The sequence below is a fragment of the Danio aesculapii genome, chromosome 15 (assembly GCF_903798145.1).
Source record: "Danio aesculapii chromosome 15, fDanAes4.1, whole genome shotgun sequence".
Lineage (NCBI taxonomy): Eukaryota > Metazoa > Chordata > Actinopteri > Cypriniformes > Danionidae > Danio > Danio aesculapii.
The window spans coordinates 42,182,007-42,209,482 of NC_079449.1; the positions used below are offsets into that span (position 1 = coordinate 42,182,007).

General features: G+C 36.1%; 1 protein-coding gene across 2 annotated transcripts in view; it reads left to right on the top strand.

Moving 5' to 3' along the window:
* The first annotated feature begins 2,398 nt into the window (after positions 1-2,398).
* The window catches only part of brwd1 (bromodomain and WD repeat domain containing 1), a 57,212-nt gene continuing 32,134 nt past the window's right edge, over positions 2,399-27,476 (top strand). For both annotated transcript variants that reach the window (XM_056473094.1, XM_056473095.1), the window contains exons 1-18: positions 2,399-2,587; positions 2,691-2,749; positions 2,855-2,884; positions 3,089-3,148; positions 5,148-5,298; positions 5,394-5,489; positions 7,526-7,686; positions 9,696-9,917; positions 17,992-18,092; positions 18,186-18,256; positions 18,355-18,455; positions 18,549-18,589; positions 19,813-19,914; positions 19,998-20,151; positions 20,407-20,541; positions 23,406-23,534; positions 23,637-23,862; positions 25,998-26,177. In XM_056473094.1, the coding sequence (XP_056329069.1) occupies positions 2,539-2,587; positions 2,691-2,749; positions 2,855-2,884; positions 3,089-3,148; positions 5,148-5,298; positions 5,394-5,489; positions 7,526-7,686; positions 9,696-9,917; positions 17,992-18,092; positions 18,186-18,256; positions 18,355-18,455; positions 18,549-18,589; positions 19,813-19,914; positions 19,998-20,151; positions 20,407-20,541; positions 23,406-23,534; positions 23,637-23,862; positions 25,998-26,177 (2,068 nt within the window). In that variant the 5' untranslated portion in view covers positions 2,399-2,538. The remainder of the gene's footprint in view (positions 2,588-2,690; positions 2,750-2,854; positions 2,885-3,088; positions 3,149-5,147; positions 5,299-5,393; positions 5,490-7,525; positions 7,687-9,695; positions 9,918-17,991; positions 18,093-18,185; positions 18,257-18,354; positions 18,456-18,548; positions 18,590-19,812; positions 19,915-19,997; positions 20,152-20,406; positions 20,542-23,405; positions 23,535-23,636; positions 23,863-25,997; positions 26,178-27,476) is intronic.

Below are 27,476 nucleotides of genomic sequence, written 5' to 3' on the forward strand. Positions count from 1 at the left end.
TGCATTTTTATTAGACAGTTGTATAATGTTGTATAATTATAGTTTGCTGAAGTTTGATATTTTGGGATATGTAGTTTATGAAATTGATAAAATCCTGCTATACTTGATGTCACACTGCCTTGTTTACTGCAGTAACGAAGGCAACACCTTCTGGTTTAACATTTTTATAAAGTTTATGAATGTTTTAGTTTAGGATTAGCTGCTTACAATTAGCTTCAGTATTTAGTGAATATACTTAATGTCACCAACGTTACTGGTTCAGACAAAGTGGTGACGAGGTCTTAAAATGTATGAAAAAGTGTTAAAAAGGTATTTCATGTATATATATAAAACAAGAATCTCTGATTCCTGTATATACAGTTTTTACAATTTATTTTTATTTGAATATATATTAAATATATATATATATATATATATATATATATATATATATATATATATATATATATAAAACTGAAATTTTCAGCATCTTTACTCCAGTCCTCAGTGACACGTGATCCTTCACAAATCACTCATTTTTAATACACTGATATACTGCTCAAAATTATTAACACTTAAAACAGTTTGGTTTTGGATTGACTACAGTCAAAAGTAAGCAAAATATATATTTGCCTTGCTTTTTTTATTACATTTTTATTAATTTTGAACCATTGTCTATATCTAATATATTCTATATTAAAAGATTTTGGCTTATGTCTCATCTGCATGAACTGAATGATTTGTAATATTAGCATATCTGGAAAGAAAACAACTGAGAAGATGATGGATGAAGGTTGGGCTGGGAATCCTTATAACAAAAGCAAAGATCTGTACAAAGTTGTGAGTTTCTCTAATAATGTTATTTATTTTAAGACAAACATTCATGCATTTTTAGGGGTTGCCCATCTACATTTTTGTGTTTTTATCTTAGCGCATTGAAGGTCAGGCTAAAAGTTGTTATCATAAAAAAGCTTATGATTTTCTAATCACAATTTGACCATTTATTGAGACCATAGTTAATTATACTTCATACTATGTATTTTTATTTTATAAACCTGACCACATTCTCCCCTAATTCATGATTTATGCTATACTCATGATTTATACTGTACATTTCTGCTATAGGAACTTTGTTTTCACACAGGTATTCTGATATCAGATTTCTCTGCAATGAAGAATCATGCATTTTCTGTAAAGCCACATAGTGGAGATATGTGATGTGAAATAGAGTAAACAAATAGATTAAACTACATTTTTTAATATGCCGATTTAGCTAAAAGCTTTCACTCCATATTAACAATAGCTCTATTCTTATTCTATTTTATCTTAACACCAAATGCCACCACATAAAGGAAAGATAACATCGCAAAGTAACATTCATGTTTTATAATGCTGCCATTTTTTTTGCAAATCAGCTTCACAGAATATCATAATGTACACTATATGTTTATGAAATCAATATATTTTATCACTATGTAAGTATACAGATAGTCAAATATATACTTGGAGGCCTCCATTATTGAATCTATTTGTTTTCTTCTGCACAGTTTTAATATTAATTTCAGTAATATTATTGGATAAAATGGAAATGTTTGATTGATGTACAGTTTGTAAAGTATTACTGTCAGTAAATATATAATAGGAGAGACTTGGGACTTGCATTGTAAATCTTAAATAAGAATTTAAAAAGTAAACACTTAACACATTAAATAAAAAAAGAATAAAGTGTTTAGTTACTATCTTCTCAAACCCATTTAACAAAAATCTGCAATTCGAAACAATATTCTGTGCAGAAATTGCAAAAAAATGCCAGCAGGTTTTGTCTGGCACTGGTTATAAACAGTGACCTATAATGACCAGCTTATTTAGCTAAATGTTTTACATGAAACAAATGTGTCCTTGTGCCAACTCTTTAAAAACAACTTGCTTTGACATGTCATGCAAAGAGAATGACACATTTTAAGTGTTTTTGGTAGCCACTGTAACTTTGTAACGTTATATTTATACAGTCTGTTGAATGGTGCTTTCATTGGATAAGTACATCACGTAATCCCATGTAAAATGTGATAACAACAAGCGGAGTAGCGAGTTTTAGTTGTTTGCATATCTTCAAATATTATTCAAACCGTCCGACTACTTTATAGACAAAAGACGAACGGTTCCGCTGTCGCCATTTCACGTGACGTCACGTAGCAGTCGTCCGATCTGTTTGAACACGAACGCGGGTTTCCGTTGTTCTTTGAGGAACTATTCGTTTGGAAAGCCGTGAAAAACGAATGTTTCGAATCTACGCTAATCGTTTACAGTTTTAAACCTCCGCGTGGCTTCTGTTTTGGTTAAGCGGACGGGCGGTTAGATACACCCCTCCCCCTGCTTCCGGCGTTCAAGCGGAAGTAGCTATGAGCTCAGGCCTCATACTTCCAATGGCGACCGAAAACTGGCCGAACATAAAGCGGGAGCAATCGTGGAGGCGCACGAAGCCTACAGTCGACGTTAAATAATTATATAATTTACAAACTACATACAAAGTTCGTCTCCAAGCACCGTAGTCTTTGAGCTATGGCCGATAATACAGCCAGAAATGGGAGTATTTCACCCCTCGAATCGGGTAAGCCACAAAAAGTAACATTTATGGATGATATTAACAGGTACTTTGATAGTTTCTGTGTCGTAAATCAAATACTAAACCCTCTCGCTGTGTCCTTTCGCAGAGTTATATTACTTGATATCGCGCTATTTGAGCACGGGGCCGTGTCGGAAAGCGGCCGAGGTGAGTTGACTTTAGCCATCGAGACTTTTAATAAGAGTACAGTGTTTAAAATGATGCTCATCTGGACCAGAGCAATGAAACACCGCTCATTCTCATCTGTTGCAGGCTCTGGTGTGTGAACTGGAGGAAAATCAGGTGTGTTGCTCGATTACTTCAGCCTTTATGTCCGTCCGTCAGTGTGTTTCTTTCCTCTTGGATTGAATCGCGGAATTGACAAGATCACACTCTTCATTAGCGCTCGCCTTGAACTTGTTTACATTTTGCGCTGATGTTATTATCAGGATAACTTGGTATTTTCGCCGTAATTTAACATATTTATTTTAATTTTTTTCCCGAAAGCTCCTTCCACGTCGGTTGGATTGGGAAGGAAATGAACACCCGAGATCTTATGAAGATTTGGTAAGTGTTTTGATTTTTTTCTGGAACATGTGCACGGCATGGCTTTAAATCTGACGCGAATTTATTTTAATATAAAATATGTACTTAACTCATCTTAAATGACCGCCATGTTAAATGTTTTCTTTCGTTATTACGTGCGTGTATATAGGCGTAAAATATTTGACAACTTTTAATCAGGTTGTGTGTATTAAATGTTAAGGGGTTTAGTGTTTTGACTGCTTCCTTCAGTGCTGTATTGCAGTTAGGGTGGGGCCTCGTCAGGTTGTGGCTACGTCAGGATGTTAAATCAGCCAATCCTATGTCTGGACTCCCTGTCGGATTTGTATTTTGCATGTGACCTGCGCTATGATTGGCCGATAAGCTCACCCGTTTTGCATAAACTCCTTGCACTCTGCCACATGAGACAGGCTTTTTATTTATGTTTTCTTGAAGGGTCGTGACCGTGGATAGTTTCGTTATGTGGCGTTTAGGTGTATAAATGTTCCTAATTTAACAATACGACAGATAAGTCTTAGATATATAGGTATAATAGATAAGCATTGCTATTATTAGGGTCCCATGCAATCTGTTTTATTTTTAGTCTTTATGTAGACATCTATATTCTATTTTTAACAATATATTTTTTATTTGCGTAATGCATTTTAGTTTTGTGGACTATTAAATTGCTAATTAAATGTAATTCTTCTAAAGTAACATCGCAGTTCAGTTTAGTCAGTTTAACAATGTAAACAATTTCAGTTTTTATATTTGTTTCTGTTTTGTTCCTCTAGTTTTAATAATTGAATTATAACTTTTTACTACTTGATTTTAGAGGTGCTTTCTGCTGTACAAATGTATAGTATCATGTTTCTGTCTGTTTCTTCAACATTTGTTTATGGAAATTGTTTTTGTTATTTCATAAATAATGGCACAAATATAGTGGTAATATAATAATAGTAATAACGATAATAATGTAATATTATTCAATATATAATGCTTCTGTATTTGTTGCAAATGAAACGGCAACAATCAGACACATGGAACTTGCAGTTTCAACATTCAACATCGTTTTCAAATTAATATTTCAAAAAATTTAGAGAGCAATATTAGTAATACAATGTATTTACTATGTACGTTATACTACATGTCATTTATATATATATATATATATATATATATATATATATATATATATATACTTTTTTTTAAAAGTCTATATTCTGTTATTTTTAACCACTGTAATTATAGGGTCCTATATATTGCACAATACAGTTTGCTTTTGGACTGTCATTAAACTGTCTTATTTAATTTTATACACATTGGCTGCATCCGAAACCGCATACTTCCATATTATACAGTACGCCAAAATCAGTATGCGAGCCGAGTAGTATGTCCAAATTCGTAGAATTCAAAAATCAGTATGCGAGAAGTACCCGGATGACTTACTACTTCCGGCGAGATTCTGAAGTGCGCATCCCATGCATGCTGTGCCATCCCATGATGCCACGCGAACGAATTCATGAATGTAAGTAAAGCGATGTAACTGATGCAGGTAGGTCACGTGACCATGACAAAATGGCGGATGTAGTACGTCCGAATTCCATTCATACTTTTCACATTCATACTGTATAGAATGTACTTTTCTAACGGCTGAGTAGTATGTTTAAATTTAAATGCAGTACTTACTGAGTAGTAGGCGGTTTCGGACGGAGCCATTTTGTAAAGATCCATTATTGTATGTTAGGTTGATTCTAGATTCATTCATGGACATTACTCAAAGGAGAATTATTTTAAAATGTAAATTCTTCAAAAATGGTAAAGTAATTATCAGAACTAAATATTTAATACATTTTTAATTTTAATTTTATGTACGTAAATAGTGTTGAGGTATTTTTATTGTTATACCTTTTTTATTATATAAAACTGTTTTCTAAACTGTTAGTAAATTTTTACCTGTTTTTGCCATGAAATATCCTGAGAAGCAGGTATGTAAATAAACTTCAATCACTCCCTTTGTTAGGTCGCAGCCAACAGACATATTGCACCAGACCACCTTTTGCAGATATGCAAGCAAATCGGTCCGGTCCTGGACCGAGAGGTCCCGTCTGGTGTGCCAGGAGTGCACTCTCTACTGGGGGCCGGGAGGCACTCTTTACTGCGAACGTCAAAAGGTGAGATCAGGTGATTCAGACCCACTGCATTGGATAGTTTCTCAGTTATCCAAGTCTAATTGTCACCACTGTCTGCTTTCTATCAATACTTCTAGACTGCTGCACTAGCAGATGGAAAACCTCTACGTTCGCAGCCCTTCACAGAGGGAGACCACCAGAGAGGCCTTTAAACTGCAGGGATGCAAATATTGGTAAGAACCTTCAACAGGGTTAGTTCAGGTGCTGAAAATCCTTGAAAATGCTTGAACTTGTAAAGTGTTTTCAGGGTTTTAAAAATGTGCTTGAAAATGTCATTTCATAATAACCTATCTTACTAAATGGGTATTAAATAATGAAATAGCTGACACCCTGATCCTATGAATAATTTTGAATAAAAAAAAATCCCACATTTTGCAAAAAACTTGGATGAAGGGCTTTACCTAAGTATTAGTTTTACTATCTGGCATCTGATTTTAGTGCGATTAATATTGAAATATTTATAAAGTCTTAAAAGAGATAACAATGGTATTGGGGCAAACATGTCATCCTAAATGGTTCCTTAGAAAAGTACTGAAAAAGTTTGAAAATGCACCTGAAATCTGTTTTAAAGGTGCTTCTATTTAACTTTAGAAATGGTGTGAGAAACCAGCTTTAATGATATACCTGCATCAAGGCACATTTTCTTTTCTGGATTTCTCATTTTTATTAGTTAAAAATAGCCATGAAATGGAGATTGAGGTTGTGTTATATTCCTTTTTGTGACACTTAAAAGTGAAACCTCTTGTCTGTAAGGACACTTTCTTCTGCGGGGAGAAATTGGAGCAATAGGCAAAAACAGTTTATTCTTAAGTATTCATTGATGAGGGGAAAACACTTCGTAACCTTTTTATGTGTTAATTGCTTGTCAGAAGGACTCATCTCAAAGAAGTGGGGAAGAACCATTAACGCACCCTGAAGAACAGAGTGGGAAAAACAATTCTGCATTAATTGCAACCATTTTAGTGCGTTTTGACTCGCGCCATGAACATTGATGTTAGAGGATTATGCAAGATGACATTAGTTTACCCAAAACTGAAAATTCTATTAATTACTCACCCTTATGTCACCCCAACCCCTGAGACATCCGTTCTTCTACGGAATGCAAATGAATTTTAGATTAAATCTGAGGACAAACTCTGTATGTCTTAATGTGTGGTTAAATCTGAGAATACGTTTGTTTGTACGTAAACAAAAATAAAGACATTCAGTAGTTTCTTATAGTCAGTATAGAGTGTGATACTTTCATGATGCCTGCCCACAATTTCCTCTGTTTGAAACAAAGCACAGGTTAATCGTTGGTAATGGCCCACTCGCATGACCTTGTAATGGTCATGGAGATGACAGCCAATCACATGAAGCCTAAACTGCAAGACAAAAATGCACAGAAGTAGTAGTATATAAAGTCTGATCATAAAGCACTGGGTGATTACCAACTACGATATTAAGCTTTTCCTCCATTTTGACAGACGCTATTCACTTCTGTTGCACGAATGTGATCGGATAGCTTCTGCACTAGTGTTCACGTTAAGCAATCTGATTGGTTGACACCTATGTTGGCAATTGAAAATTTTAAAATTTCTCAACTTTTGCAGCAGACAACAGACCCAACATGACTCAGTGATTAATAACCCATAATTCAGTTTGCCAATGCCTGATGTCACTCCATTCAAAGTCAATGGAAAGTGAAACGCACGCTAATACATCAGAAGTGACACCAATCAAGACAAAACGGTTGTCTAAACGGTAATAAGTCATTATTTTTGTTTTATGAATACTCTCAAAAGTATTTGTGTAGCTTGATAATATCCCGATTCAATCACTGGTGGCATATGGTCTGTTTTGAGAATGTTTTTGGGTGTTATTCTGGACTTTGAAAAAGTTGGGAACCTTGCTGTCTGTGGAAGATGAGAAAGATCTCAGATTTCATCTAAATATCTTCATTTGTGTTCTGAAGATGAAAGGTTCCAGGGGTTTGGAAATTCGTAAGGGTGCATAATGAATAATCAAATTTTCGTTTGTTGGTGAACTAACTCTTTAAAGCAATGAGGATAAAGTAGAAGAATACTTCCAGAACCAGCTCTGGTCAAAGTGTGGGATGGCAGTGTATTTGAGTATCAGTGTATTTGAGTATTTGAGTATATTCATGTCTTGGCTGAAATGGAGCTTAAATATGGAGTGTTCTGAGTGGGTTTCCTGTCTCTCTTTGTAGTGGAGGTGTGCCGAGGCAGAGAGCTCACAGGAGCCCAGCGCTTCAGCTCCATCAACCCTGTCAGCAATTATCAGCACATGAAGATGCACAGGAGGATCCTGGGACATCTCTCTGCTGTGTACTGTATCGCCTTTGATCGAACAGGTTCCAGGATTTTTACGGTGAGCAGCAAAAATCTGTTGGACCTCCCTGGGTCCCTGTTTTGGGTCTTGACTAAAGATGATAATGATTAATCACTGATCAATGACCAGTGACTCTATATATATATATATATATATATATATATATATATATATATATATATATATATATATATATATATATATATATATATATATATATATATATATATATATATATATATATATATATATATATATATATATATATATATATATATATATATATATATATATATATATATATATATATATATATATATATATATATATATATATTATATATATATATATATATATATATATCTTACCATATTAGGTAGCCTACTATGTTAGGTGTACAATCTGACACAATGACGGGAATCATAAAAATAAAGCTTGTTTATTTTGGTCTTTATTTAGGCTTCCCCTACTGTAATACATCTAATACACGGATTGCTGTAAACTTGTCAATGGCAGGGAAGTGTTTTCTCTCGTTAACTGCAGGAAAAAGAATTAATCAAAAACATTTATAGATTTTTACGCACACCATAATAACAGCTATTCATTCATTCATTTTCTTTTCAGCATTCTCTTTATTTATCAGGGGTCGCCTCAGTGTAATGAACCGCAAACGTATCCAGCACATGTTTTACACAACGGTTGCCCTTCCAGCTGCAACCCATCTCTGGGAAACATCCAAACACACTCATTCACAAACATACACCACAGACAATTTAGCCTACCCAATTCACCTATAGCGCATGTCTTTGGACTGTGGGGGAAACTGGAGCACCCGGAGGAAACCCACTTGAACGCAGGGAGAACATGCAAACTCCACATAGAAACGCCAACTGACCCAGCTGAGGCTTGAACCAGCGACCTTCTTGCTGTGAGGTGACAGCACTACCTACTGCGCTACAGCGTCGCCACACAGCCATACATGTAAAACACAAATAATGTCCTTCAATACGGTCACGTCTAGCGGCTGTCATCCTAGATCCAATCTCCATCGTTGTAAGCTGCTTGCTGTTCTGTCTGTTCCATTGCTATGTTTGTTAGATGTTTCCCACTTTCTTTTGCAGTCTGAATTGCAAATTTCGGTCACAGGATGCCATCTTTTTTGCGTTGACTTCACGTGTAAACCACTCACACTTCATCCGTGTCTGCTTACTGCACAGGCTGCAACCCCCCCCCCCCCCTTCCATGTAATGTAGTAATTGTGAGGGAGCAGGTGACATGTCATTTTTTTGAAAGACACTCAAAATACATCACCAGGAAGAATCTTAAATATTTATCAAACATTGAACTGAAAAATCATATTTAACTTAGAACATTTTTTTTGTGTGAATTATATTTATTTATATTTAATATATTTATATAAGTAACTTTTTATTGTAATACGAATTTGTTTTTATCATGTAACATTTATATGTATATCCATCTTGCCATGAAAGTTGCTGATGTGGCAATAAATAAATAATCAATACATAAATAAACACTCAAATACATCATGTGCGCTGCAAATGCAACGTCTATACGTCACGTAAAACAGTACATTGCAAACTGAAATAAATATAATTCAAGAGTATGGTTTGGAATTGGATGTTTTATGAGATTATTTATATTTTTTGAAATTAATTTGCTTGTTTAATTAAGAATTTTGCAGCATCGCAAAAATACGACTTTTTGTTGATTTTTGCGTTGGATTCTGCAATCGCAGAATCGCAAAAAACTAGGGGGTCTGAATAAGTCAAAACCACACTGGTACCTTTTCAAATCTACAAAGGTTTATTTTTGTATATTTTTGGTGACTAATTTGTTGTCTTTGTACTAATAAATGCTTTTATAATGCCTGTTTGAAGAGCCAAATTATTAAGAACCAGTTCCTCTGAAGTAAACATCTTAAATGATTAAGGCAAACGGATTAGTTGGTTGTTTATTTAAATGATGGTTGTTCAATGTAAAATAAACATCCCTAATCTTGACCCTGTTTATTTCCTGGCCCTCAGGGTTCCGACGATGCCTTGGTGAAGATCTGGTCCTCGTTTGACGGAAGGCTTCACTCCACTCTCAGAGGACATTACGCGGAGATATCAGACCTCGCTGTTAACTTTGAGAATACTCTTATTGCGGCCGGGAGCTGCGACAAAACCATTCGAGTCTGGTGCCTTCGTACATGTGCCCCAGTGGCAGTCCTGCAGGGCCACAGCGGGTCTATTACCTCTTTACAGGTGAGAGAGCCTTAGTATTTTACTTTTTCATGGGATGCCTTTAGAGATGTGTACCAAAACTCTGCACTTTATTGGTACTGGTGCTAAATTGTAAAGGAGTGAAGTATCGATACGCTCTGACGTAGGGCTGTGCAATTAATCGAAAATCTGTTTTCGATTTCGATTTTGGCTTCTAACGATTATGAAAAACCATTATTATATGTAATCATATACCGCCCCCTTTCCAGTTGTACACATTTGTTTCTCTGCTAAGCTCAGTTCAGTTCCTGTAATGTAACTTTTGCAGCACGGGATGCGCATCATTCATTGATGTACGTTCGAATCATTCATATTTTTAAAAGCGCGATAGAGCACATGCTGTTGTGTGTATGGGCGCCACGCATGGCCTCGGACAGGCTCGGAGACACGCAGAGCACACACATCTAACGGCATCTTAATGCGAGCACTTTAATGGTCAAATACATGCACATTTGTGTCAGAGCGCGATGTTTTATGTCTTAAATCATTTTAAACCGTCTTAATTTGGCTTTGTCCAAGTAAAACTACTTAATCTGGCCGACATCCATCCAATCACCAACAATCCATCTCAATAAAACCTTATTTTTTATATTTAAGCTTTTTATTGCGAGGAGAAACAATTCACATCAGCTGCTATACATTTTTTACAGCAAATTCCCCATTAAAAAAAGAAAACAAAAAATAAATATAGGATTCCTCATGATAATTCCAGTAATAAACTGATTTTAATCATCTGTATTAGTCTAAAATTTCATTTTAATGGTCTTAAAAGTGTCTTAAAATGTCTCAAATTTGATTATGTGAAACCTGTAGAAACCCTGAGTTGTGTCATCCTTCCTCCACCGTGCAAAAGTAACTCCAATATTGATTTAGGAATTTAAAAAGGTTTTGATTCAGCATTTGTTTTTACTGCTGTCTGCACATGAACATGCGGCAGGCGTACACTTGCTAATGGCGGATCTGCGTGAACGGGTGCGCAGTTGTACAAATCTACATTTGCTGACAGACAGTTTGGGCTTCTTATCAGAATTATAGGAATTATCGGCCCAACAACTTTTAACTAGAGGAAAATTTTTTAGTCTTATGCCTCACCCAGAATATAAAAATACACATAAATACATTTATATTATTTACTTATGGTCTCTCAGTACTATTGGAATGTGAAAAGACTTTTAACCTGCGCAACGAAAACTGTTTCTGAAGACAATCACCTATTGCACCTTTAAACATTAAAATCCTTTTACATCTCTGTATTTACAAATGAATAATAATAAAATATGCTTGAGAAAAAAACTGCTTATTTTTAAATTGCATAAAGCTCCAAAACTCGATTACTTTTAATCCCAAACACAGTTTTGTTCTCACTTATGTGAATGTGTTAATGATAAAACATAAACATTAGACACAGCTAATTGTTTAACTGCATTTTGCAACTCAAAAAGGGTATTTTCAACTGCAGGGAGCACAATAAGCCAAGAAAGGTTCCGACTTCTGTCAGAAAGGCAAACATTGATTTTTCTCCGGAAGAATGTTTAAAAACTGATATGTGTAAAACATATGCTGGATAAGTTGGCGGTTCATTCCACTGTAGCGACCCTTGAGTAATAAAGGGACTAAGTCGAAAAGAAAACGAATGAAAACGCAACAATAAGTACAGATAAGGGAACCATTAAAGTACCGAACCGATTGAGTGGTATCGATAAAAGTAGTAATAGCGGTAAAACCTTAACGATACCCATTCCTATATGCTTTAAAAGAAAAGTTAACGCAAAAATGAAAACTCTCATCATTTACTCCTCGTCCACTTGTTCCAGGTCTGCTTGAGTTTCTTTCTTCTGTTGAACACAAAGGAGAATGTTTTGAAGAATGTTGGAAAGCAACAGCCATATATTTTTTATGTTTAACAAAAAACATTTTCAAATACTATCGATTTACTACATTCTTCAAAACATCAAACAAAAGAAAATAAACTCAAACAGGATTATGACCAATTGAGGGAAAGTAAATGAGTAAATGTTAATTTTTAAGTGAACTATCTCTTTAAATTAATTCAGGAGCTTGACAGGTTTGCTTACGAGCTTTATTTATCTTATTAACAATGAACTGGCTCTCTTGCTATACTCTACCGCCAATTTTGTGTTATATTATTTATATTATACAATAGTTGAGTAAGAACGTTTTAAAGGTAGTGTAAAACAATAATACTATAAACTATAATTACAGTAATTAATATAATAGAGTTGAAGTCAGAATTATTACCTCCCTGTATATTTTTCCCTAATTTCATGGAAAGAAGATTTTTCAACGCGTTTCTAGACATAATAGTTTTAAGTCATTTCTTATAACTTTTTTTTATTAGATTTCTTTTTCTGTTTGCCATGATGACAGTGCATAATATTTTACTAGATATTTTTTTAAGATACTAGGATTCTGCTTAAAGTGCAATTTAAAGGCATAAGTAAGTTAACTAGGCAAGTTAGGGTAGGCAACGATGGTTTGTTCTGGTGACAATCCAAAAAATATTGCTTAAGGGGGCTAATAATATTGACCTTAAAATGGTTTCTAAAAAATTTAAAACTGCTTTTATTTTAGCCAAAATAAAACAAACAAATCTTTCTCCAGAAAAAAAAATATTAAAGGAAATATTGTGAAAAAAATCCATGCTCTGTTAAACATCCTTTTGGAAATATTTGAAAAAGAAAAAAATTCACAGGAGGGCAAATAATTTTCACTTCAACTGTATATCTTCATAATATAACACTTAATGTTACTCCATTTGGAATTCTGCCGTGATTGTTGAGGGTTTATGCAGTTCTTTTCATACACCGTAATACAAATACCTGAACTGAAAGGTTTTAGCTACTCGATCATTAGTTCTGTCATTTTAGGTAAAACAGGAAAGGAGGGCATATGTTTCATGACTCAGTCATAGCTATGATGCAAGTTAGCTGAAATGAGAAAATAAATTATTGCAATGCGGCCACAAATGAAGAGGCCATGAGAGCACATACTTATTTTTTGACAACAGTATCTATTATTTTTCTTCTGCTGGTTTGTGGAGATTGAGGTCACATTGTACTGAGGACAGTAAATAAAGTGGGAGAACAAGAGGGTGAGAGAGGGACAGGATTGGAAATAATCGAGAACAAGGATTTGAACTCTGTATGACAGAAAATGTAACTACAGTTAGGTATTTACACAATCAGTGGTCTGTTGAAAATGTTCTCTAGAACAAAAACTGTCTGTACACATTACTGCAAAGGAAATCAAGTTTTTAGGTCTTCTTCTTGACAACAAAATGACTTATCACTCATTTGAAATTGTAAAAAAAAAAAAAAAACAAGTACCTGAAAGCTATGAAAATGATCAAAGTATTGGCTAAAACTAAATAGGAGCGGATTTTACTGTACATTGGCGATGATTAGAGTTCTCATTCGATCCGGTTTGGACTATGGGAGTTTGATTTAGGATTTTGCCAGGAACTCATATAAACCGATCCATAATACAGTACACCATCAAGGATTACGGCTTGCTTTAGAACATTCAGAACATCACCGGGACAGAATTTGTACATTGAAGCCAATGAACCTTCACTCCAAAAACAGACGGCTGAAACTTTCATTACTGCATGCTGTTAAATTAAAAGCAAATGCAAACAACCCAGCTGATTCTGCAGTTTTAACCCACAATTTGTGCAGTTGTATGAGAGTAAGCCAAAAATCATCAGACCATTTGGTGTGCGCATTAATCCACATTTACGAAATTTTAACATAAACCTAAGGCTAGTCCTCCCCGCCCACCGTTCCCACGTGCCTGTCAGCAATCGCCGCCCTCGGCTGCCTCAGAAAGCAGATCTCGCATAACGTGTGTGAGAAATACTACAGTAAGAACTTTAACAATCAGTATTTGATGCATTTTTTGTGGATTTGCAACAATGAGTCACACACAATGTCATTACAAAGTTCTCACACACACACACACAATGAGGACACAAACACATACACACACACACACACACACACGTAGCGCAGACATACACCCACACACACATAGCTCAGACACGCAGACACACACACACACACACACACACACACACACACACACACAGAGAGAGAGAGAAACAGCGCGTTAAGCTTTGCACTCGTTTTGCACGCATATGTGACATGATACTGGTAATCTCCACTGCTGAATGGATATTTGTTATGTCAATGTACAAAATAAACCCGATTTAATGTCCACAAACCGCGATTGAAGCGTCTTCCTTTATAATTGTTCTGACAAGCAGCTGTGCTGATTAAGTGAATCTGAAGTGAATCGCTGTAATTCATTACACACGTGCTCTGTTTTAAAACATTTTAAACTTGTAAAACTCACTCTTGATCACGTTTGATGATGATTGATGATCCTAGCGAACTGAACACACCTTTTGTTCCCGGTTGCTTTGCGCTCGTCCTCTCTTGTTGATATGATTAAACACGTGACTACCGGACATGTTAATGCGCGCAGCTGTCAATCAATTCAGTGGGCGGGGGGGACCGCTCTCGTATGTAAAGTTGCGGTCGATCCGAAAACCGCTCCAATTGGTCCACCGTTTTTATGTTGTTAAATTTGGAAAAAAAAAAAGGACTGGGTGTGTTTATTTCACCCCAATATGACAGTTTATACACTATACTTGCATTTCTTTCCAAACAGCTTGGAAAAGTAGATTTTTCAGCATAGGTGCCCTTTAAGTCAAACACACCTCGCTGCGTCATAGGGAATTAAAGAAGCCCATAATCACTATGGATTTAGGACATCAGAAGAAAAGAGCAACTCATCCTAATGTGTATATAGACAACAATATCTGGATATTATAAGCCAATATTCTCTACACGCACCAATAATTTTATAAACGGTTCAATGGTGGAAAATGACGTAAGCAGCATTGGTGACTGAACACCAATGTTATGGAATCAGTCTGACCTAAGAACGGTCAATATTTACAGCTGAAGTCCATTCTTTACTTTTAGCATTGGAATATATAGAAAATGTCCAACAAAATAACTCTTATCATTTTTACAGACTCTAAATCATGCCTCAAAGTGATGGAATCTTCAAAAAATGATCACCTTTTGGTTTGATAATATTTTAACTAAAGTTCACCATCTACAAAACCAGTTTTATCATATCATTTTTGCTGGGTTCCAGGACATATTGACCTTTCAGGAAATGAACGAGCTTGTTCTTCAGAGACGAGACCTTTTATCAATGTTTACATTTAAAACGAGTGGCAAGTGGAGTGCGATGCATTGAAAATAATAAACCGTATGAAATGCAACCTGAACTCTCAAACAGAATTTTAAGACTAGATTTGATAAAGGGATTTTTACAGGATGTCGTATTGGACATGCAAGAATAGCCCATAGTTTTTTGCTCAAAGGTTAAGACCCTATTCAGTGATTCTACTGCACAATTCATCTCACAGTGAAACACATTTTACTGTATTGTGATTCCTGAAGACTTTTTTTTATGAAATGAACTCTTAAGGACCTTTTTAGCAAAGTGACGCCTGGAAAATTTGTAAAGAATTTTTATCGTAGCACTTAAAATCGTATTCAATTTATGTTTTCCTTTATTTATTATTGAAATGAAATTGCCATGAAAACAGCTTTGTTGCTGACATGGCATTAAATAAAAAAATCATTACATGACAGAAAATGTCTTGCAGATATTGCTTGATTATCAGCTCTAATTTAACAATTGTGGCCACAACGAATTCTATTTAGCAGCTTATTATTTCATAGCCATGTGTTAAATGAATTTCCCCTATTTTTTGTTGAATAATGACTATTTTATAGGGCTGCACAGTGCACAATATATAAAAAAAAGTTAATCACTATTATTGAGATAACAGTAAAACCCATATCTGTATCGCAAATGAATGAATTTAATTTATGTCCCAAGCTTTTTGTGCGGTGCATGCATAGGTTGTTTATCCAAATTTGACCAATCAGTTAGGGTCTTCCTGTCTTTATACCATCTTTTTTCAATTGCTGCTGTAGATTTTTGTGTCAAAATATCCAAAAAAAAATCCACTTTTATCCACTTTATGACCTCAAGTTATCCCAAAAGTTTTGAAGAATGTTTAAATTCAGAGATATAAGCAACTTTAACTAGTGGCATGGAGGATGTCGCCATGCTAATGATGTCAAACACTCTCCACCTTCTGCTTCATGCAACTAAGTGTTGAATCCTAGCTCGTCCCTGAACATGATTTTTACAGGATTCCTGTATGATATAAAAAAGACCACAACTCCCACAATTCCACATTCCATCTCAGTGTCATCAAACTACCCCTGTGCTATCAATAAACACCCACTAAGGGCGGAAATTACACGCTGTGAATTTAAACCACTAGAAATATCCTTATTGCAATACAATGTTATATATTTTTCCAGTATTGTATAGCTTTATTGTTGTAACTTAGACAAGAAAGCCCAAAGAAAAGTGTAAATAGTGGTACAAATACAGTAATGCAGTTCATTTTAGCATGTTGATGGTGCAGTATGTAAGTTTGACACCCAGTGGTTGAAGTACGTATTGCATTCCTGAATGAAAACAAACGCAAGTGCAGGTTGCCAGATTGAAGACCAGCGAGTCCGACTATCAAGCCTAAAGGCTGATTTAAATCGTGTTCTATATAAAAGCAACGGCACGCAATAGAAGGAATATTTTCATATTATTTTGTTCTAAGCAACACCTCGAATTGATATATTAGAAACGGCTTCTATTTTTTGCATCTGAACAACAGAAAACAGACAATGATCACCTCAGGTACACCTCATGTGCTTTATTCAGTGTTAAATGCTAACAATGTGAGTTTGAATGCCATTTTGCCTGACAGTTATTGCCATACTACTGAAAGCAGCAGCAGATAGTTCACCTTAGATCTTAAAAATAAAATAAACCGTTTGAAATTGAACTTTAGAACTGTGAAATAATGCAAATCAACATATCAGGGATTTAGCATGTACGTTTAATAATGTTAAAGAAGTTTAATATGTATTAACTGTATTATAAACCTTACCAATTCGTGAGTGAGTGCACTATTCTGTGCTTCTGAATGGCTGTATTTAAATTTCTGTCTGGTGCAAACAGCCAAATTGCTGATCACTGCAAATCTCGTCACTCAGCGTGTTGTTAGGACCACAGGACATGGGGTTCCAATGTAACCTGCTCACCTAATGTTTGCACACACACACACAAAATGCAAAAGTTTTTTTCTTTCCATTGGATGTGCGGCATCAATAAAAACAACACTCTTCCACCAGTCCTTTATATTCGCGTCTAATACCAATTTTGTCATGGGGGCATGAATGAAATGTTTATGAGTGCAAGTGAAACTGTCGAACTGCAGTTAAAGTTGAGAAATTGAAGATGAAACACCCAAAATGACATGAGACTCTGCAGGAAACGTGGAAAGCCTGGTGACGCAACATTCAAAAAGCACTTCACGTAATTATATTATTGTCTTATTCAGATTAAGGCAAATAACCATTACTGATGTCCATGTAAGTCAGTATGTCTTCAAAGTAAGTGAAGATCCAGATGGGCTTCCTGCTGATTTGATTCAGATGGACACTTTTTTTTGTAAGACAGCTCACCGGTATGACTTTCATTAACTCACCGTCATTAGTTTTAAAAAAAAGCACCGCTCCATTTTATTTATATATATTTTACTAGAACGCATTAACTCTACAGGTGCCAGATAGCTGGCTGTTGAGCTAGCACGCCCGACAGTTTGAAAACCCGTGGGTTAGAAGATTTGATGAGAAACAAGTATAAGGTCATGTCAAAAACTTTATCTATTTAGGTGGAAGGGGCAAACTGCAGGCTTTGGATGTTTATCAAATTTAATCTCTTTATTTTTGAGCGCTCTATCTTATAGATATTCACATACTATATTCTAGCATACTGGTACTAGCATCTAAAATAAACATTATTTTAATTTAATGGGACCTTTTAACATGTACAGTTTCATTTCAACGGGTGCTTCTATTCCTCTTTCTTTTTGCAGTTCTCTCCATTTGTCAAGGGCTCCAAAAGGTACATGGTGTCCACAGGAACTGATGCAACTGTCTGTTTCTGGCAGTGGGATGTAAATAATAATGAATTCAGGTGAGGATCCTTCATCAGGTTTCAAAGAAAATAAGAAAAATGACTCTGACATCAAATTGAGATTTACTCCTTGTCTTTTATAACATTTATCAGTGATCGTCAACACAAGTTCACAGAGAGGCCAAGGCCTGGTGTCCAGACAGTCTGCTCTTCTTTCAGCCCTGGTGAGATGGACTGAATTTTTCAGCTACTTTTCCTTTTTTTTATTCTTTGTCTGTTTAGGTAATGCTTTCTCATTGCAAATTTGTTTCTCTTCATACAGGTGGCATGTTCCTTGCAACAGGAAGCACAGATGATGTCATCAGGATCTACTACCTGGGCAGTGGCAGTCCAGAAAAACTAGCTGAGCTTGACTCTCACACAGTAAGAGAAACTGGCTTTTAAGAATAAACGAGTGACCAACAGATTTAGGGAATATATCAGGTGATTCACAGTACTTTTTGTTTTAATTTGTAGGACAAGGTGGACAGCATCCAGTTCTGTCATTCTGGAGAGAGGTAATATTTTTGTATTAGTGTCATCTAATAATGTTTTTAGTGACTAATTTTACAACAGGAAAATATTTCATGTTTATTATAAAATGATTTGAAAGGTGTTATCAATGACTAGAGTGTAAAATATTATATTATATTTAAAAAAAATAAATATTATATTTTAATAGAAATAGAAATTTTGTCTTGTTTCTTGTCCAAAAAAAGCTAAGAAGCAAAAAAAAAAAAAAAACCCAAAAAAATAATGTTTTCAGAAAAATTTTTTAAAAACCAAGTTTTTTTTTCTCAATGTTGCAATATTTTTTTGAGTTTGCATTTTTTTTAAATTGGCACAAATTTCATCCATATTTTGGACAAATGGGAAGACTGTTTATAATCGCGCAGAATCAATCAAAAATTAATTGTGTACATTTGTGTATTTTATTTTATTTTTTTACACCAAAACAATAAAAGAAATGCAGCATTTTTTTTACCCCACTGGCGGATTATATATTTTACTTAATTGTTAAGAATTTGTAGATATTTGGACTAGAAGCTAGATAAAATCTCTGAAGTCATAAAGTGGTTTAATGGGCTATATGCACAGCTAGTGTTTTTCAGCCATAATGACTATTTTCAATTCCACAAGGTTCCTTTTACAGCATCGATGTTGTTGTGTAATTCAAATATAATAATTAATTGAGCATCCATTTGGTTGTTAAAGTGTAAAAAGAGACGAAAGACCGTTTAACACAGGCGCCGTCATTAGCAGCAGGCTAGCGCAAAAACTCCATTGAAAATACTAAAGTAAAATTATTTACATATTTTAAAGACATGACATGGAATAATATAATTTAATGCAGTGCTTCTTGTTTGGTTTGATACCCACTTTATATTGTATCTCAGCCAGGAAGTGAAGATTGCGGTTTTATAAAGAAATCAGATCTTAAATGCTGCATTTTGGGATGACAATTTACTGGAAGCCCTGGGGCTGGCTGACTGAAATTAAAAGTCTGTGTACAAATTCCCCATTAGCACTCAAATGACACACAACATGCATCATAAACTACAACAGACAAACATTTGAGAAGTATGAATATTAGAGCTGGGCTATAAGAAAATAAATTTCTCTTTTTTTTTTTTAAATCAATCTGCATTGTAATGAACTCAAATCTTCTGGTATGCTGTGTTCATATGATGCATGGCTAAAATTGAATAAGACAATAAATTAATTGTGAGATGTGTCTTAGGTTTGTGAGTGGCAGTCGAGACGGCACTGCCCGCATATGGAGACTGCATCAGAGACATCAGTGGAAGAGCATTTTATTGGACATGTCCGCCACTCTTCCAGGGTATGGAATGATGAACTCCAGCAGATCATGGCACTTTTAACGAATCATTAATAAAGTTGCGCCTTTTTTTGTGTTTGACACAGGTCTGCACCTTTAACAGACGATGAAAATTTCTTCAAACCCAAAGTGACCATGGTGTCCTGGGATCGCCACGACAACACAGTCATTACCGCCGTCAACAATCACCTCCTCAAAGTGTGGAACTCCTACACTGGACAGCTGCTGCATATCCTCAAAGTAAGACTGCGCAGATCTGAAGATTTAGCTGAAGGAGAAGTTCATTGAAAAAATACTGTTTCTTTTTCTCAAAGCTCAATATGTCTTTTAGCTTAGCAAACCTGTTGATCCATTTTCTTGCACATTTAGTAGGCAGCCAATCAGACTGTAGTTTTCTATTTTCTATGTATGGTATGTTTAGTGAACTCTGGAATGTTTAAAAATAGAATGTTATGTGATATAAAGCTGAATGGGTCTCTCTTTACTTGCTCGCAGGGTCATGAGGCAGAGGTGTTTGTTTTGGAGCCGCATCCCTATGACCCTCGCATCATGCTGTCTGCAGGTCATGATGGCAATGTCTTCGTATGGGACCTCATCAAGGGCACCAAAACCATGCATTACTTTAATATGGTAGAGTATCCCAATTATCTTTTAACTTTTATTTTTGTAAAAAAAAATTCAACTGCAGGGTCTCCTAGTGCTGTCAAAAATGTAGGCGGCGCAAGGAAGTTAAAACTCAAAGTGCATAAATAGTGTGCCAAACGCTCGCTGCCAATAGAATTTTTTTTTTTTTTTAACAAAGCTGCCTCTCAATGAAAAAAAAAAACGTTCAGTGTGATCGTGGCCTAAATGCATTGTTTTTGTATTTTAGTACAATTTAAATAATATTTAAAAAAATGTTATCAGCAGTGGTGTAAATGAACTAATTACAAATACTCAGATTACTGTAATTGAGAAGTTTTTCTCAGGAATTGTAATTTACTGAGTAGCTTTAAAAATGTGTACTTTTACTTTCTCTTGAGTACATTTTTAGTGCAGTATTGATTCTTTTACTCCACTACTTTCCTTCAACCTGCAGTCACTACTTTAGTTTTTGTCTATGGGGAAAAATCAGTCCTGTGATTCCTGTCCAATTAAATCGCACATACAAGGTAAATCGCATCATAATGAACTTCCTTAAGACATGGGCGCTTTATAAATGCAGCAAACCTTTTGGAAGCATTAAAAGTGTCCAAGAAGATGTCTAAAATCTTTACATGCAATGACCCAGAGACCATTTAGATGCATATCACTGATGAGAAGATGAGGGATGTTTACTGTACATTGATGAAATGGCCTTAACAACCAGCAAACACAAGACATCAGATTGACGTTGTACCCCAACGTCATGGACGTTGCATTTTTTTGGAAATGAAAATCGGGTTGACGTCAGAACTCAACGTCAGGCCGACGTCAACGTACAACCTAAATCCAACCAAATATCAACATCTGATGATGTTACAGCTTGACGGTGTGTGGACGTTATCACTATGACGTCTATCAGATGTTGGATTTTTGTTGCCATACCTGACGAATAAATGTCAATATTTGATGTCAATATGACTTTGGTTTAAGATGTTGGCTCGACGTTGGATTTTGGTCACTTTCTAATAACCTAAAATCAACCAATTATCAACGTCATTTGATGGCATTATTGGACATTAAAATAACATTGTCTTTAGACGCTGGCTAGACATTGAATTTCGGTCACCTGACATCACAACGTAAATCTAACCTAATATTAACGTCTTATGATGTTAATCACTGATATCTACGCTTGAGTCACTGGGCGTTGCAGGCACTGTTATTCAATGGTTCAGATCTTACCTCTCTGACAGGTCATTCAGGGTGTCTTGGAGGGGAGAGGTGTCCAACCTACAGCATCTAAACACTGGGGTACCTCAGGGCTCTGTTCTTGGGCCACTTCTCTTCTCCATCTACACGACATCCTTAGGACCAGTCATCCAAAAACATGGATTTTCCTACCACTGCTATGCTGATGATACCCAGCTATACCTCTCTTTTCACCCTGATGATCCCTCGGTTCCAGCTCGCATCTCAGCCTGCCTGTCAGACATTTCACACTGGATGAAAGATCATCATCTTCAGCTTAACCTCGCGAAAACGGAAATGCTTGAAGTTTTTGCCAACCCGACTCTACACCATAACTTTTCAATCCAGATGGATGGGGCGACCATTACTGCATCCAAAATGGTAAAAAGCCTTGGAGTAACGATTGATGACCAACTAAACTTCTCTGACCACATTTCTAGAACTGCTCGATCTTGCAGATTTGCACTCTACAACATCAGAAAGGTCCGACCCTTCCTATCTGAACATACAGCTCAACTCATTGTTCAAGCTCTTGTTCTCTCCAAACTGGACTATTGCAGTTCTCTACTAGCCGGGCTTCCAGCTAATTCTATCAAACCTCTTCAGCTGCTTCAGAACGCAGCAGCATGAGTGGTCTTTGATGAACCTAAAAGAGCACATGTCACTCCGCTACTCACCCGTTTGCACTGGCTGCCAGTTGCTGCTCACATCAAATTCAAAGCTCTGATGTTTGCTTACAAAGCGACCTCTGGCTTTGCTCCTTCTTATCTGCTCTCACTTCTGCAGATTTATGTGCCCTCCAGAAACTTGCGTTCTGTGAATGAACATCACCTTGTGAATCTATCCCTAAGAGGGAAGAAATCACTTTCCTGAACTCTCGCATTCAATCTGCCCAGTTGGTGGAATGAACTCCCTAACTGCATCAGAACAGCAGAGTCACTTGCTGTCTTCAAGAAACGACTAAAAACTCAACTATTTAGTCTCCACTTTCCCTCCTAATCTGTAACTGCCTCTCTGGCTATACCACTAACTGTACTCTCTCTCTCTTCTCTATCTCTCTCTCTTCTCTCTCTCTCTCTCTCTCTTCTCTCTCTCTCTCTCTCTCTCTCTCTCTCTCTCTCTCTCTCTTCTCTCTCTCTCTCTCTACCAAAAAAATAAATAAATAATTTCTAATGCTTTGCTTCTTAGACTTTACACACCTGAAACTTGTCTATAGCACTTGTTCACTGCTGCTTTCTTGTCCTCATTTGTAAGTCGCTTTGGATAAAAGCGTCTGCTAAATGTAAATGTGCCTGCTGGGCAATAACTAAACGCACTACAGAATGTTACGTACACACACAGATTACATGTGAATGCATCAGCTTTTAACAGTGTAATACTCACTACTCTTGAGTACTTTTGAAAGGTCTACTTTTTACTCGTACTATGAGTTATATTTACAACACATACTTTTACTCTACTTGCACTACATTTTTAGGCAAGTAATTCTATTTTGACTTGAGTATGATTTTTCAGTACTCTTTCCACCACTGGTTATCAATCTGTACTGTCCAAGCTGAATAAAGTCTTATCAACCAACCATATTAATTATAGACATGCTGTTTTTTTTTTCTGTTGTGCAGATCGAAGGTCAAGGACATGGTGCTGTATTTGACTGCAAGTTCACCCCTGATGGCCATCGCTTTGCAATGACAGACTCTCATGGACATCTGGTCATTTTTGGTTTTGGAAGCTCCAAGCCTTATGAGAAGGTTTGTTTGATTTGCTATCGCAACGTTTTTTTTTACCATGCCAATTGGTATAAAAATTAGTGTAATTTCTCAAACTTCTGATCCGTCCAAAATGATCTGTAGCTTCCAGACCAGGTGTTTTTCCACACCGACTACCGGCCGCTGATCCGGGACACCAATGGTTTTGTTCTGGATGAGCAGACCCAGCAGGCACCGCACCTGATGCCGCCTCCCTTCCTGGTGGACGTGGATGGAAACCCTCACCCTCCCAGATTCCAAAGACTGGTCCCAGGAAGAGAAAATATCGCAGATGAGCATCTAGTTCCTCAACTGGGCTACGTTGCTACGAGTAAGTTTCCTAGTGTTGTCATAACAGTGTTGTAATATGCCCTTGTTTCTCTGTTGACTGCTTTGGCATAGCACAGCGTTCACTGTAAATATCACACAGAAGAACCAGTTTCTGAACCAGTTCTCTTTTGTATTAACCCTTATACACATAAGTTCCAAGTATTCCTGCTGACTTTTAAAAAAAAAATTGTGACCATTATTTAGAACATATTGCTTTAAAGGGGACCTATTATGGAAAATTCCGATTTTTTTTTTTTTATGGTGAACAGTTTGTGAATATAGCCAGCCTCTAATGGTAAAAATTTATTTATTTTATCTTTTATTATCAAACTTCATAAAAATATTCTACAGAAACACTTCTGATATTCTCCCTTTCTACATGTCATGGGAGGGGAAAGCCCTGCCCATTAGTGACAATGCTTCATTACCATAGACAGCCCTGAGTGAGAAGCAGCCATCCACCATTAGAGTTTTCATACCGTACCTGCAAAAGATAATGTCAGCAAGTAAGAAGCATTATGACTGTCAAGTTTTAGGATGCACAAGTGAACACCATAGTCTTCATAGATTACCTTCTTCTGAGCCTCTTTTTTTTTGACATTTCCAGCTTTTCACAGAGAGAACGTTTATCCTGTTTCCTGGGAGCACAATCTCATTTAGTTTTAAAGTGATAGTCACCAGAATGGCACAATTTGAATCAAAGCCTTTAAGGGGCAAATTCAAAGAGTTATAAAAGAAATTGTTGCGTATTTTGAGCTTAAACGTATACACTTGTACACTTTTTGAGCTTAAACTTATACACATATACACTCTAGTACATCTGAGACTTATTTTACATCTTGTAAAAGGGGGCACGATGGGTCCCCTTTAAAGCTCCCAAAACAACGGATCAATTTCATAACGTCACACAACCACAGCCACAATGACTTATGCATATTATCGTGTACATTTTTGTTTTTTCCTTTTATGCAAATATTAACGAAAGTCCTAATTATATTGTAAAATGTCTGATATTTCAATTCTCAAATATGTGTAAGAAAACGTTTTTGTCATTTAAACGGCATAATATTGATCATATTGTTTGATATATGATGGCTGATGGTGGGGCTGCACAATATAATGTTTCAGCATTAATATTGCAGTGTGTGTCTGCAATGGTGAGTTGGAATTATAGTTGATCTGCAGTTGACTTTTGTGGAGTCATTGCAAAGTAAAACCATAAGTGACAGAGTTTATAATTTGCATGTGTTTTAAAGGCATTTCAAGGGAGTTTAAAGGATTTGGGCACAAAAAAGAAGACTATACTGTGTACCTGAATACTGTTTGACTCTCCAGAAAACTATAAAGCATTGTTTATTTTTATTTCATTGCTCTATTGTAATTATTTTGCTTGCAATTTGTTAGTTTTTTTATACATGATTTTACAACCTTACAAACTCACCCCAATCAATCTAGGCAAGGCAAGTTTATTTATATAGCACGTTTCATACACGGTGGCAATTCAAAGTGCTTTACATAAACAGGAACAAAAGAGACAAGTATAAATAAAATAGAAACAAATAATATAACGGCGTAAAGACAGTTTTTCCAAATTTCAAAACACCGTTGTATCATATTTTCTCATTTTACTCTGGGACTTTCCCATTCTGGTGATCACCCCCCTCTCTGTGGATTTTTTCGGTACCTATTAATCTATTGGACGTCTCCAACGGAATTGATTTTTCACTTTAATATCGAAAAGTTAAGCTTTACAAATCTAATTACGTGCCCCCCAATTTCAATTTCGACTTTACCCCTCTCCCGGTAGTAAATCGCTTTAGCTAGCCAAACGTAATGAAAGGTCTTTATCTAAATTAATGATTTCTTTCCAAACAGAGCTATTCAAGCCATATGGTGAAATTGTATTTGAATGACTGAAACCTAAAATATAAATATTATTTGTTTGAAAATACTTATACAGATTTTTTTATTATTTTTTTATGACATTTTATGAGCCATCAGATTTTAATTTTAGCAGTTGATGTGCGTTCTGATCATGAAAGTGGTTCTTCATTTGCTTCAACCAAAAATCATTTATTTCATAGTAAATTATAGTAAGTGCTTCTGATTTTAGAAGCTGACCTTTTGCTGTTTCAGGTGATGGAGAGGTGGTGGAGCAGGTGATCAGTCAGCAGTCTGCGGAGAGTGAGGAGGTTCGTCACAGCGCTCTGGATTTTGCCATTCGTCAGCTTCAAGAGCATCAAGACAGACAGTCTGCCGCTCCGGGAGAGGCTGGTGTTCCTGCTCGCGTGCCAGAGCCGGGAACTCCCCGCAGAGGTGCCTACACATACAACTCCTCTAGTGTTTACATTTACAGCCATACACCCGTTTTTACCCTCATTTCACTTAATTTGCATTTTATTTATTAACTATAATAATGTCATAGCAGTTTTTAATGATTCATGAGCTAACATGTGTGATGAAGCCAATTAGAATTAAAGTTTAGGGTTCCCACTCTACTTAAATTTCAAACATATGGATTCAAGGCCTGGAAAGTACTTCACCATAAACAATTTTTTTTTTTCTTTCAAGGACCTAGGTTTACTTAGAAAACTGTACTCAATTGTCAAACTAAAAAATTTCTAGATAGGGTGGGATGGTGGCTCAGTGGTTAGCACTGTCACCTCATAGCAAGAAGGTCACTGGTTCGAGTCCCGGCTGGTGTTTCAGTTAGCATTTCTGTGTGAAGTCTGCATGGTCTCCCTGTGTTCGCCTGGGTTTCCCTCACAGTCCAAAGACATGCGCTACAGGTGAATTGAATAAAGTAAAATGGCCATAGTGAGAGTGTATGTGTTTCCCTGTGCTGTCGCTGTGACGACCACTGATGAATAAAGGGACTAAGCTGAAGTAAAATAAAAGTTCCTAAATTTAAAAATCTTAAATTTAGTTATGTACAATTAGAAAGTCGCTGGTTCGAGCCTCGGCTGGTCAGTTGGCATTTCTGTGTGGAGTTTGCTTGCTCCCTGTGTTCGTGTGGGTTTTCTCCGGGTGCTCCAGTTTTCCCGAAAGATCCAAAGACGTGGTACATGTGAATTGGGGAGGCTAAGTTGTAGTGTATGTGTGTGAATGCATGTGTATGGGTGTTTCCCAGTGAGGGGTTGCAACTGAAAGGGCATCCGCTGCGTAAAACATATGCTAGATGAGTTGGCAGTTCATTCTGCTGTGGCGACCCCAGATTAATAAAGGGATTAACCAAAAAAGAAAGTGAATGAATGAATGAGTTACAATAACACTGACAAATAATACATATTTTATCAATATTTCACAAACCACATTTAAATATAACCAGTATTGAGTTCAACATGAATTTTTACATTTTAAAATCAGTTTTTCACAATTAAATAGTCCTTGAATCCACCGTTCATGAAAACGTGGGAACCCTGAAAGTTATAAAAAGCGAAAATGATCTGATTTAATTTGTGCTGAAGATACTATTTTAATTCCACACATTTGCACGATCCGACTGAACGTCACCTCTATTCAGATGTGTGGTTTGATCGGTGCTTGGAAAGCTATTCTAAAACTGTAGCTTAACCTAAGTGCTAAGTTCTAAAAAAAGTTGCTAGCTACACTACA